Below are 14,128 nucleotides of genomic sequence, written 5' to 3'. Positions count from 1 at the left end.
TGGCAGGGCTCCATTAGTTGGCTATTTTGGATATTTTGCAAAGGGGAGCAGTCCAGCTAGGGCAAAGGACTCCTGCATGAAAACTGACTTCAAAAGTCCTCAAGGATTGGTTTCTTCCCTCATAGTTCATTATTTTTTGAGATACAGATCTTCTTATTTCCTGCATATGTTGATTTAAACCTTTTCTTTTGGGGTTCTTTTTGCTACAAAGATACAAAACACTTAAACTGGCCGGTAGGTTCTGGCTGCCCTGGAATGGAATAGAAATCAGAATGCAGCAGATAAACTACATATAAAATTTAGAAGGTGAAACACAAAATAAAAGGTTTATGATAAGTGTTTTCAGGTAACTAGAAATACTGCTCAATTCTGTCATCTTTTTCTGGGAATATATTTTTTTCTCTTTTATTCATAGTTTTGAATTATGAATAAAATTATAGACATGCACAGTAGAGATGAGTAAATCAGTTAAAGGAAATGAAAATGTATATATGGATAACCAGGGGGAGGGGAACTTTTTTTTAATCACCTCAAATTTAGATGTTTGCAAATGCAGGAGTCTCAAGAGTGAAATGAAAATAATTTCAGACATTTCAATGTATAATAAAGAATAGTGAAGATTCCTAAATCTTCCCCAAACTCCTTAGTTGAATTTTATAGCAAAAGAACATGAAGAAATTGAATAATTTTAAAAAATCTGTTTAGTTTGGGACCATAAGAAACTTACGTATTGAATGCTTCCTTTGTTATTTAATCCTGATGTTAACTTGCATATGTGACCATAAAATCTAATTGTATTAAAAATCTTTAAAATCTTGTTTTTAAACCTAAGGTAGGTTATTTGGTAATTTCAAGGGTCTGAGAAGTAGTTTCAGAATTTAAGGTATACTTGAAAATTAAATGACTGTTGCAGTCATTGACAGTCTAACATCATGTCTAGCATCAACTGAATTGTTTCTTGCAAATGTTTCTCATTTTTCTTCTTCCAACTCCTTCTGCAGATACAAACTTCTGAGATATTCCAGAGAACGTCAGTATATTGATGGGTTGAACAATTTAGTATATACTCCTAAAATACTTGTCAGTAGATTGTATAAAAATATAACTGTTAATCTCCTGCCAGAACTTGCTCCTGTTAGAGACTATTGATGGAAGTGGAATGACAAGAATCCTACCAGAATAAACTTTTAACACTGGAAGCTACTGATAAACACTGTAAAACAAAAAAAAAAAACAACAGACCACAGCTTTGAATTAGTTTTTTGACCAACTGATGATGCATATTTGGGATGAGAAGTGATTGTATGTACCATGTGTTTTGATCTGGAAGAAAAGCCAGCAGCTACCACTCAGATGTTTACAGCGTGAGACTACTGTTCAAGCCTTCATTCTTCACATTCTCTATCTTAACTACTCAACTATATAAACTACAGAAACAGACTTGTAGCTTCTCTGGAAGTAAGGACAGAGGCCTCTTCCAGGAATTTTTTATACTAAACTGCCCCTCCTCATATTTAAATGAATGCTTTTTTTTCTTTTTAAAATGTGCTTTGTAAATATGTGATGTAAATTAATGTGTGTACATTGCTTTTCAATTGTTCAATATTTTATGCTTCAGTATGTATTTGAGTGTGTTCTTGTTTGAATTCTATAGGAATGTTTTTATTAGCATGAAAGAACAAGTGTAAAATGTAAGTATGCTTATAAAAAGGTTATACCTTATGTGAAATGAAGGAAATATTAATTGTTGGCCAGCTATGACTGTAAACTGTTATACTAGTTTTGAGCTCTAGGCCTTCTGCATATCTATTTAGAAAAATCGAATTCTTATATGAACCTGCTAGAGAGAAAGCTTTTGATTTTATTTATTGCCAGCAAAATTGTATGATACCCTGCCTGCCATCTGAATCGTATTTATATGCATATTGCATGTGTATTACAGAAAATCTTGCAGTTGTTGCATATTATGATCTAGAGGAACTCTTAACTGTATCCAAGTGTGCCACTAGTGTCAATGTCAGGGATTTTAATGCCTAAAACGATGTGTCTGGGTGCATACAGTATTTTGGTATTGTTCTTTTTTTTTTTTTTTTTTTAATTCTAGTAAGCAGCACTTTTATTCCTCCAAAACCAGAAGAGCCAAAAATGTGTCTTCATTGGAAGAATATTAAAGTTAGATTTTTAAGAGAATATTAGAACATAATTCTGATAGTTCAAATGCTTGCAGTGTGGGATTCTCAGAAGCACGGTGTTGGTCGTGCTGTTCTGCTGATGAGGACGGTGATGACATAAGCGGAACAGAAAGCAGGCCAATCTCAAGTGCTTTTTAAAATTCCACTCATAATATATTATTCAATATAGCTATTTAAGGGCCTATTCTGGTAGAGTGCTGAGTGCTTCTATGATGCACTGAGGATCCTCAAGTCGATGACTGTCAATGAGATTGAGGTTGCACAGTCCCGCTAAGGATTGGTCCTGTCTGTTTCTCTATTTTTGTGGTGTTAAATGTATGAGTAACTAGCCTCTTTCCTTATCTTCTTATTTTCTTTTTGCTTGTAATGTTATGCTACCTAAAAGTATCCCACTGCTAAGCATTATTATCTTTACTAATATTTTTTTACATCCCTTGTTAATACAAAGGAAAAGGACCAGGTCATTTATTTTCTATGTTAATGCGAATATAGTGACCAAGATGTACTAAACTCTTTTGTTTGTCACAGTTACTCAACTCTTTAGGAACCAAAGACTGACTTCTGCTCCAATAAAGAATGGAAAGCAGTATATATAATAAGGATTGTTTATCCATAGAGTGTTCTGTAAGAGTGTTGACAAAGAATCCTAACTTTAAGTCATTCCTATATGTTGGTTTCTTAAATTGCTACCACAGATACTGTGGTGTTTTTTATATTTTAAGTTTGTTTGCCATAAACACCTTTTATTTCTTTGGCATCCCAGCAGCAAATTTTGCCCTTAGCCATCCTTCAGTAACGTTACGAGCTTAGCTGTAGGCATCCCAAATATTTAGTAGAAATTTTATTATTTAATTTAGTAGTTGAGAACAATTGTAAGGGATATTTTATACCATACAGGAATTACCTTAATGTCTACCAGTTAATCTAATATGCTTTAGGAATGATGTAATACAATGAAAATAACTAAAAGCATAAAGTGAAGAAAACATCCTTCAAAAGCATGCATAAGTGGTTGTTTGCTCACCTCCTGATAGATTTTTCCATAACTGGGTGCATAGAACATTCTGAAGCATATGGAGAAAGCCGAGATAATACACTGTATGAACAATTATATCTTCAAAATAAAATTAGTCTTATTTCATAGCTGACTAATACAGTTCTTTAAGAACAGTTGAACAAATTTTTAAATCCCTCATGTAATTTTGAAGTGATTTCTGGTTTTCAGTACAGGTGTACCTACAATTTCACACCTACATTTATGAAACATGCTATGGTATTGTAGGTCTGTACTATTTTCTGAAGCATGCTTTTGTTCCCATTTCTTAGGCATTCTGTGAAATTTATGTGCAATTTTAAAAAATCTAATGCATATATATGTATATATACTTACATATATACATACTGTATTACACATATGTTGTGGCTGAACTAATATAACTTTACAGCTTTAAGTGATTGATCATGTATGGTCCTAGAAAAATGTGAATTAAACCCACTATGTGAATGGATTGTGACATATAGCTGAGTTCATAAAAATTTTGCATTTTGGTGCCCCAAAATAATGGATGTTAAATTATGAATTGTTGACCAACACTCTTCTCTAAATACCTTTTATTACTTTGTTGGGAAGTTTTAGAAGTTGCCATCTTAAATTACATCAAAATAGTGTTTGTATACTACCTGTCTGAACTCAGTACTCTTCTGTAGTGAATTTTAACATAGACAGTGCCTTCAAACAAAATAAATACGATGCAGAACTAAGAGTTGTGCACATTCCTTTTGATAATTTCATGGTTCTTGTAAAATGTAGAGAGAAGCCAATCACATTGGCTTTTGTATTGCTGACAAGGCAAATAAGAGATGTCTTCAAGGAGTGAGCATGGAGGGAGAAGAAGAAGGAAGTATTTTACAAGATTCTGAAACTCTTGCAAATTAGCAAGTAAAAACATTACAGAAATATTAAAAGTAGAATCTGGTTAATGTGCTAAGATATTCTCAAGCCCATTTTCTATACTTCAAATTTAAGTAGGAGAATATAAAATATAAAGTCAACTTTTCAAATAGGCAGTGTGTTGAAAAGCAAGTGCAAAATGTCCTTTTTCTTGGATCTTGACACTCTATTTTTCTATTGTTATGTTTACTAATTGCTGTAGTGGGTTACTAATGAGCCAGCTGTTTAAAAAAATTAAAGGATCCATTGCATATCAGCAAGCAGAAGTGTACTTAAGATTATTTTATTTGTAGAGGTATGTAAGATAGGCTCAATGAAAAAATGCACTGAAACAAATGCTGGGAATTTCCTGTGTACTATCATAGTTTTGGGTTTTTTTTGTTCATGAAAATGTTTGTACTTTTTTATCATTGTCTTTTATGAAATATAATGTTCTAAAGATTGTGTTGGTTTGTTTATTCTGAGATTCTGTGGAAAAGACTTTAACTCTGTGTTTTGTTTCTAGATAAAATGCTTGTTTTTCTAGTGCTCAATACCCCAAAGTAACAGCAAAAAAAAAGGACACACCTGTCCAAATTCATCAGGTTAGGCTGTGATGAGATCAAGCCTCAGGCTAGCAGGGCGTTTTCCCTTTCTTTGTGTTTACAGGCTTTCAGCTTTGGGTTTTATTGAGTCTAAGTGACTCAACCTTTTTGTATACTTTTCCAATACAGGGTTGCTCTTCTGTTGAATCCCCTAATGGTTCCACCCTATATAGGAATTACTATAATGGGAATAGAAGGATTCATCCATATTTCTCCTGGCATTAAATAGGAACCTGATTTTCTCAGGATTCATCAGTTATCCTTATTTTTGTTTGCATTTTACAGCTATTTATGAAAATATTTGATGGTTTGAGGAATGCAAGTAATTCTGGGGAGTACTTTCACTTGGGAAAATATTTGCAGAATTTTCTGCAAATACATGAATAAGCTTCTTCAAGCATATTTGAGTGATATACTTTTCTGAAACACAGGCTTCTGGTCTGTCCTTGAAAATGTCACAAGTTATGATATATTGGAAAACAGGAAAGAAAGCATTTTAAGTATCTGCAGCCTGCTTAGCATGTTTAAATGCTGTTCTACTATGCTGTCAGCTTTACCTGCTTTCACTTCTATCTCCCCAAAATCAGAATTGAGAGGTGAGTTTATCTTGATAATTGTGTGAGGCCCTGAGTGAGTAATGTCATGTGATTTCATCTGTTATGGGCTGCATTAACAAAACATAGGAGATGGTAGTGGTGGACTGTATTTTCTGTCTTGCTTTTCATGAGACACCTTTCACAGATGTGTTTTGTTCAATTCCTTTGGAAGAAGAAGTTTAGTTTATCAACTTCATGGAAGATTGGTTTATTCTCAGAGTCCCCATAGTGGGATTTCAATACATTTTTTCCTGAAGTTTTTCAAATCCTTAACTTTTATTCAGAAGGGCAATACTCACAATACAGAAATGCAGAATACTTTTATCCAGAAGAGTATTTGAAAACAAAGTCAATACACTTTCTTCCTAAGGTTTACAAAGTGAATAAAAAACTTACTGTTAGGGATATACTATGAAATCTAAAGCTGTTGCTACATTCAGATACTAAGTTCTTTTCATTTATTTATTTTCATGCTTAATGTCAGCTTTTATTCCACTGGCTCACTAACTACTGCTGTGGTTGAGTAAGAGAAGGGACTGAGGACAACAGCAATCTTGTAACGCCGATTACCAGCATCATTAGCTGTGAACACCACCTGGAAAAAGAAAAAACAAATATGAGACAAAATGAGAATAAGTAAAAGCCTAGATGGTCATTGTGATCATTGTATGTAATTTCACATGAAACTTCAGAAGTATTCTCACTCTGAAGTGTCTGCTTGTAACACACAGTTTTTCTGCTGGTTAAATATCTTTTATTAAAAGTATAAATGTCACATTATTTAAGACGTTATTCAATTTATTTATTACCCAAATTGGCATTTCCTTGTTGGTACTCATAAATAGCAACAAGACTTCTTTTCTTGTTTCTTTATGAAGGTCTTCTATGAACCCCATTGATTTACTTTATTTAAAAAAAAAAAAAGCTAGCTCATTTGCTCATTCTTTCAAGTGCTGGAATGCTTTTGTTACTCTTACCATATTCTGTACTTCAAGGAACAGAATTAAACAGTGCTGCACTAGCTATCATTAGGCCAGAGTATAAAACAATGAGTTTCTTTAGTTCTGATTCAAAATCTAGTAGTTAGAGAAGACTGCATTAGTTATCTGGCCACAGCATGATAATAACCTTACATATGAATAATTTACCACAGTCCTATTAACATCTCCCTGACCAGCACATCCTGTCCTTTGATTTCTCACTCCACATAATACAATATTTTGTGTTGTGAGATGAGAGGTGTCAGCTTTTAAAATAGCCAGTTTAATAGCATTCTGTGATGCACAGCTTGTGCTCCTTTCAACATTAATAAAAAAGATGCATATGAAACAACCAGTGAAGTGAGCAAAATATGTTCCCTACTGAGGCTTATTTTTAAGAAAGAAGGCACTGTAGATTAAATTAATTTCCAGTCAACCATTATCTTGATATACAATCAATTCACTTACATGCTGTAAATCTTTCTTCTTCCCTTTTTTATTTCAGTTCCCACAGAAGGCAAGGCTATCTAACCTTCTAACCTTCATTATTGTCCAGTATAAGAATATCATCTTTCATTTCTTGGAAGAGAGAATTTAATCCAAGCATTAGCCACCTTTTCTTCATGGAGATAAGGAACAGCTAAGCAGATCTATCACAGTCCAACAAACAACTAACACAGAGCTGCTGCTACTGAAAGGTCATAAGAAAGCACTAATGCTGTTGAGGGGAAGGAGACAGTCCCAAAATCCAGCAGTACCTGGTTTGGAACACTGTCCTCTAACCAGTTTATTTGTCCCAGGCAAATGAAAGAGGCATGTTGCACCTTTTTTTTTTCTGTTGTAGACTGGGGCTCCAAGCATCCAGAACATAGTACATACTTTAGTTTCTTTAAAAATCTAAATTATGAACTTTGTCTGTAGCCATGAAAATGTTGTCTCCAAAAGAAAGATCAATGCTTTTCCCAGGAGACTTCACAGAGTACTCCACTTGTCCCTCAAACACTTAGAATAATCACAAAAACAATTATGGGTTTAATTAGAGGCAGAAGGAATGAAAACCTCTCCATAAATAATGCATTGAGGAGCTTTGAGACTTGTGGGGGAGCTAGTAATTAGGTTCTGTTATGACTGTGTTCCTACACTGCTTTGAGACTGTGGATTTAAAGTGTTTATGTGGAAATATTTTCAACTGAAAATAAAGTTCAACATTCGCAGTTAGTAACTGAAGTCCACACATATTAAGTATCTTTATTCTTTGCAACTGAAGTAGAGGAAAAAAGGAATACTCACATCAGCATGTTGGTGGAAGGGATTCAAGCCCAGACTCTTCCAGTAAGAGGCTGTATCAAGCTCAAGCTTGTATAACCCTGCTACAAATTGTTCTTTCGTTGTAAGCTCTGGGAGACCTCCTTTTTCATTGGTTTGTCTGTGTAATGGTAGAAGAACACACGTTTATAGTTTGGTTAAAAGCCTGAGAAAGATGCATTTTTTAGCAATTGAACTTGAGTGGTGTGTGGCTTAAGTAATAGGATGAATACTTCTATTGATCTGGAATGGCTTCTGTCCATCTGTATTATGGATGCCTCAGAGCTTATCTTGACATTTGCTACTTCCACAGTGACCACAGCAGATGGCTGCCTGCCATCTCATTAACTCTGCATGGTTTGGTGGCGAGCCAAAAACTGGCATTATTGTTCATAGACTCTTGGCAGAGTCTTGGAGTTCAATTAAATGAACCCACTCAGAGGGAAAACTTCACCACTGCTGTAAGCAACGTGGAAGCTCTATGATGCACTCACTGTGCAGCTAAGTAGGGTCAATGTCCTGATTTTTCCATGGTTTTCTTTCTTATTTAAATGCATTGAGTTGTTTTATCAGTATAAATATTGTTCACAGTTGGCTATTAGAAATTTGAGTTCTGCTATTTGAAATGACCGTAGGTCAGCTAGCAGTGAAGCCTCATGGAATTCCTTGTGGTTTGTATTGGCCTCAACAAACAGGCAGTTTTGTTTGATTTGAAGATACTATCAGTGTTATCTAAAGCCCTAATAATGGTATTATACCATACATCTTTGAAGACCAGCCCATCTAGGAGTCCAGAGGCAATATTGAATGCTGTCTCTCAGACATGTTCTTTTTTTGAAGCACCTTTCTGTGAAATAAGTTTTGTAATGCTAGGAGGTTTTTTATTAGGTTTTTTATTCACAAATAACAGAGCTGCCAGTGCCTGATTTTGGTATGTAAAGACCACTGTCTTTTGTTATAGTTGCCAAATTTTTTCAGAACATATTTTATTCAAATTGCATGCAGAGAAAAATAATGTCATTGTGCAGTACAATACTAAAGATTGGTTTTTTCATGTAGCTTAAAAAAGAAAGTATGGAATACCATTTATACCTTAGAAGATGCTCCGTAGTCAGTTATCAGAAGATTTATATCTGTTCATTTGTCTCTTTTTTTCCCTTTGTCATAGACTGATCATTGCTAGATAACTGGTCACTTCTCCACTAAACTTTTTCAGATAATATAAAGTGCATCTTTGATTGGGAACAAAATCTTTGATTTTGTTACAGGACAATTAACTGGTTACTTTACTGCTTGTTTCAAATGTTAAATGTGTTTTTGAGACTTCAATCAACATCCAGCTGTTATGAGTATCTTTATATAGAGTCTCTAAGCTCAGAAATGAAGATAAGTGAGCTGAACACTCTTACTGGAAAATTTCACGCGTTTACAGTGATAGAATACGTGTGAAATTGTCTTCTCACTTGAGGGAGTGAGGCAATTTAAGCAGGACAACATGAATAGATTGTTTTCCCCACGTTGTACAAGTATGTATGGCCTTCACTGTACCTATATTTTTCAAGGACACATGAGAGCAGTGTTGCTTGTGCCCACCCACTGCTCTGTGACACCAAAGAAGCATTTGAGCAGTTTCTGCAGAAATTCATAGAAATGCATCCGAGTCTGGGATTCCACTGTTGAAGTTCATGTGCTAGGCCAGCTTTAGCCCTTGAGAGCCCTTTCTCACTATTTTTTCAAGGTGTAATAGACTGTTAACATACCTGGAAAGGTCTCAGGTGAAACTTTGCAACTATCATGAGCAGCTTAGTGTGGAAGTGGAATATTGCTTGGTGAATAAGGAATGCTCATTCAGTGTATCCCCTAAGAATTTTTCCAATTTAATTTCAGGCTATACTTTAAGCAAAAATTGCTTTTGTTTTTGTTTTTAAGTGTTAATATTTACTAAAATAGGGGGCAATTTAAAAAAGTCATCTTCATCTTAAATTCTATAATTATATTGTTTCAAAAGACTTTATATTTATATATATAAAGTCAATATTTATATATCTGGAGATTCTTTTTTATTATTTGAGGCGTGATAGCTTCTCTGAGAGGGAGAAGGTGAGAAAGATTTATCCCCCAAATTTTCTCCTTTTGGCTAAATCCTTTATCTTGGGGTAAAGAAGGTTATAAAATATGATGTGGCATATGTTCAAACCAGTTTCTTTTTAAAACTGTGGTGTTGTAAGAAATGAAAATCCATTTAGAAGTGGCCAATAAAGGTGTGATTCTAAACTAGAGTCTTGGTTTCAAAATGTAAGGGACTATCTGATATTTCTGGTAACAATGCAGCAGTTCATTGCTGTGTACTTTAAGGTAATATAGACCTTTGCAACGAAATTAAAGAGAAGTGATGACTGAATTAAAGGATAGTTTAAAATACTTTCTTGTGTTCATAAGATTTATAAAGCACTATAAACCCATTTTTGTAGTTGAAACTGCAGTACATTTAGAAGACAGTCTGCAGCAAGTAAATTCAATTGTATGTTATCTTTCCTCTGAGCAAAACAGACATCTCACTTTAGAGAATATGGAACTGCTCTTTCAACTATTTGGCCTCTTCCCATTGTCTTTCCCATCTTTCACTCATTATTTTAGTGTGACTTACTGTGAATTTAACAGTTCCCAAGATCCATCTGCAGCTCCTTTATATAATTTAACTGCAACATTTGAAGCTGGACTTCCTCGGACGGAATCCACAACTTTTACAGAAAGAGGATGCTTGGCATCAGGAGGGTCCTGCCATAGGAAGAGAGAATTTTTGTGTTGCAAGAAGGGTAAGTGACATTGCATCATAAAACAGTAAGGAATATTATTCTTCAGATCTACAGTAGAGACCATATTTTCCATGAGAATATTGCTGTGTACCGAGGAAACATAATCTGAAGCTTTCTGGGGGCTGGATATGGTAGAGCCAGGAAGGAAGATTTCAGGAGCTGTTGGGCGTGTAGCCATGTACACCAAGGAGGCACTGCAGGTGTGAGACCACATTTCTATTTCTTCTTTGGCATGGCTTAGTACACATCATCTCCAGCATGAAGTTGCAACTAAATTGTGGCCTCAACAGGACATAATTACATCCTCAAAGGTAGGAGGAATGTTTAACTATCTGCCAACTCTTCTCCTGTGTTTTGGACTGGCAATTTGAACGCAGCTTTCTGGATTTGAGAGCCTCTGATACCTTGTTCCACAGAGCTATCTCTGTTGCCACAGAGTTGCAGTTCTGCTGTAAGCATGATAAGCACCACATACAGACTCTCTCCTAGCAGCAGGTTGAATCAGATTTGTCAACCCTGGCAGCTACACAAGGACAGCAGAGGAAAACTTTCCTTCAAATAGAGTGGCTGCAGTTTCATCCCAATACATCCATCACAAGTAGTGATTATGGCCTGATGTTTTACCTTTTCAAAAATAGAATTGAATCAGTGCTTTGACCCCACCCAATTCTGCAGATGAAGAGTGAGAAAATAGAGCTTTGTAAAAGGTGCTAATCAGGGATGATCTCAAAATAGCAGTCACTGATATCCATTTAATCATTGTAAAATGAATTGTGATGTGGATGGTTAAAAATTAAGAGCCCTCTCTTTCATGCCCTCTCACAATCTGGGATGTTCCACAGGCCAGGAGCCCTGTCTAGTATCATACCAGTGTATCAGCATGTATCTACACTCCCTGTATGCCCAATTCCCCATGCTCCCTTTCTGGAATGCAGTGGCTCCTCACTGGTGTTACTTGGCAGGCCTCGGCAAGAAGGGCTGCACTGCCACTGCTGATTTCCTGACTTTTGCACCCTGGGAGTTCAATGGAGCCCTAATTCCTCAACAGCCTTAGTCAGGTACTATTTTCCCAAGGATCAGAGTTGAGAGGAAAAATGAGTAGATGAGGGGAGAGAGAGAGACAAGGCTGTTGTAGGAGAATTTCAGGCTGAAGCCTCTGAATCTTTAGCTTGCTTTCCTGGGATAAATGAGCCCTCTGAAAGAAGAATCCTGACTTTAGCTCTGCTCTTTACTTACATGGGATTAAGCTGAAGTGGGTACAGCAGTAAGGCAGAAGTCTAGAGAAGGCCTTTCTCTAGCATGGATTTTGCAACAGGAGATGAAATTCCTCATGGCACAACTTGTTCATCATGTTATGAATGCTCAAGGTTTTTTGTCTAGTGAATAAGATAGCTTTTCCTTTCTTGTTTAACATGTTGTTTTTCATGTAGTTGCTGTGTTAATGACAAGTGCTACTTCTCTACCTGTAAAGTCCTCTCACTAATCACTAGAGAAGGAGAAAGAAGGAACAGAAAAGAGTAATAGCAGAGAACTACAGTCAGTACATACTGCAAAATCAAAATAATAATGAAAAAACAACAAAATAAAAGAATGGGGACTACATCAGTAGAAGGACTTCAGTCCTTAGACACTTACCAATGGTGCAGCTTCAGTGCAAAGTGCCAGGCCAGCTAAGAAAACCAGAAATGCAGAGTGAAAAGCCATTTTGCCTACCACTAGGAAGTCTGTGTCAGCAAGCAGAAAATGATGGGAGCTGTGATTTTTATATCAAGGCCTCTGAAATGAAGCTACTTATCAGAAAACCCTTATGACTTTCAGCACGTAGATTCATACTATTTACTTAGTAAACAATGAGAAAATAAGTAACCCATACAAACATGAACCTTGCCTGTGAAAATAAGTCTTTTCTATCCTTGTCTGTGGAAACATTGTGAACATTGCCTAGTTCAACTACTGCACCAATTTTCTTCAAAGAAATATCTATTTTGTATTTTTCCCTTTTTATTGAGGAATAATGCTGTATTGAGGAATAATTGCTGTATATACCTGAGAGAAATACAAATTTTATGTCAACTCAGCAATTTCATTGAGAAATTCTCTGTGGTTATGGCTTGGCTTAACTGAGTCAGCCATGCTCATATATTAAGAGATTTCTCTCTGTGTCACTCTCCTCCCCACCTCTAATAAAATGTAGGTGGATAATCTGTGGGCTACTTCTTTATCTTACACTTTCCCTAGGAAGAAAAATATATTACTTTTGGTTTTCAGTATGGCATCAAGAGACCTACACACCAACTTCTGAAGCACATTTAACAGTATTTTAAGTTGTTTCTTGACCTTTAAATTCACAAGTTCAGGACTTTCCCCACATAACTACAAGTCAACTCCTACTAGAAGCATCTGGTTCTATTGAGGGAAATGTGGCTTCTTGAAATTCAGCTTTGTCTTTCTGATCTTTGCTCAGACACATGTACATACACTCTTTTACTAGGTTTATGGATGGCTACAAGCAGAGTAATTTTTTTCTCTTTGTTTTGGTTTTTTCCCCTGAGTGTATCTATATGAGCAAATGTAAGTCCTTTATTGTGGGCTTAGCATAACACTTCAAATGAAACCTATCATTTTCAAGCTCCAGAAATAGCAGGATCCCATGAAATCTCCATACTTTATGATGGGTGCTGTTTTGTAACTGTTTGCATTGCTTACAAGAGTTGTGTAACTATGGTAGCATCTAGAAATCCCTGAAAAAGTAACCAGTGGAATGTTAAAGGCAAGCTTTTGTAACTTGTGAATTTGCTCGCTATGCCGTCATCCCAGCAGGCTCTGGGTATAAACTCCAAGGTCAGTGGCAAATGAGTACTGCAGGTTTCTGGCTGGCATGATTTCAGTTTCTTTCTCTGTAGTTTATGTAATCCAGTTAGAACCAATTCCTCTACTTCAGGATACTTTAAATACAATACAGAAATCACTGCTAAAGCCCTCAAAGCCTTTAGTTAGTTTATCAACAACTTTATTTGAATCACAGTCACTCAACAGCTCACCTTTTCCTATTTCTAAAAATATGAAGAAACTGTTAAGATGATGCTTCTCTTTTTGAACTTCTTTTTAAGGATGGCTACAGATTTGACTTATTAGGGATTTAACTGGAATGCACCTATATAGGGCAGCCAGATGTGTTATGTCAAATAAATTCTTTAATATCAAAGATGTTAAAAAAGTGCTAATTGAAATTACTTCATTACTTCCTAGATTGATTGAGCAGCCAACTTTCCTCTTGAGACATCAATGTGTTGAGGTTTACCTGAAGTTTTAAGTAAAGGTACACCGATTTTAACTTTTCAGCTCTCTGGTCATACTCATTTCAATGGTTTCTGCATTGTTTGTTCTGCTGCTAGGCATTCAGAATTTCACCTATTCACCCTGTGACCTGCTTGAGAGTGGGACCATATTTTCTGTGTATAAACTGGGACTAGCACAGATGACTTTCTTATTTTGAGTACATTTATTTGGAATGTTTTTTAGGTAACACAGCTGTATGGATTTCCTGTTCTGAGCCAATGTATTTGGTGAGGCTTCTTTAAGGCAGTGAAGGAAGATAACAAAACTAAATCAAGTGTCATCCCATGCGTGCTTTTCAGATGTCCTTTGCACTTTAATGCAAATCATAATACTTTAGAAAAAAGTAAAATTCCACTAATTGATTC

At 35.6% G+C, this 14,128-nt stretch overlaps 2 protein-coding genes across 2 annotated transcripts in view; one reads left to right on the top strand and one right to left on the bottom strand.

The window, feature by feature from the left end:
- Positions 1–5,727, top strand: part of B4GALT6 (beta-1,4-galactosyltransferase 6) — a 31,776-nt gene extending 26,049 nt beyond the window's left edge. The window contains exon 9 of the mRNA XM_009102702.4: positions 1,002–5,727. Within this exon, the coding sequence (XP_009100950.2) occupies positions 1,002–1,149 (148 nt within the window). The 3' untranslated portion in view covers positions 1,150–5,727. The remainder of the gene's footprint in view (positions 1–1,001) is intronic.
- On the bottom strand, positions 5,580–12,199 carry LOC103827204 (transthyretin-like). The gene is made up of 4 exons (XM_009102691.4): positions 12,060–12,199; positions 10,256–10,386; positions 7,594–7,729; positions 5,580–5,918 (listed from the first exon to the last, which is right to left on the bottom strand). The coding sequence occupies exons 1-4, from the start codon at positions 12,126–12,128 to the stop codon at positions 5,811–5,813; spliced, it is 444 nt and encodes a 147-aa protein (XP_009100939.1). The 5' UTR covers positions 12,129–12,199; the 3' UTR covers positions 5,580–5,810.
- Positions 12,200–14,128: the final 1,929 nt, after the last annotated feature.

Source organism: Serinus canaria, chromosome 2 (genome assembly GCF_022539315.1).
Source record: "Serinus canaria isolate serCan28SL12 chromosome 2, serCan2020, whole genome shotgun sequence".
NCBI lineage: Eukaryota > Metazoa > Chordata > Aves > Passeriformes > Fringillidae > Serinus > Serinus canaria.
This window is presented reverse-complemented; position numbering and strand designations above follow the sequence as displayed.

Excerpts from the sequence above, each read along its gene's own strand:
- LOC103827204 (XM_009102691.4), bottom strand. The coding sequence starts at position 12,128 with ATGGCTTTTCACTCTGCATTTCTGGTTTTCTTAGCTGGCCTGGCACTT. Across the intron at positions 10,387-12,059 it reads GCACTGAAGCTGCACCATTG|GACCCTCCTGATGCCAAGCA; the intron begins GTAAGTGTCTAA and ends TTCCTATGGCAG. Across the intron at positions 7,730-10,255 it reads TGGGAACTGTTAAATTCACA|ACAAACCAATGAAAAAGGAG; the intron begins GTAAGTCACACT and ends ACCATTACACAG.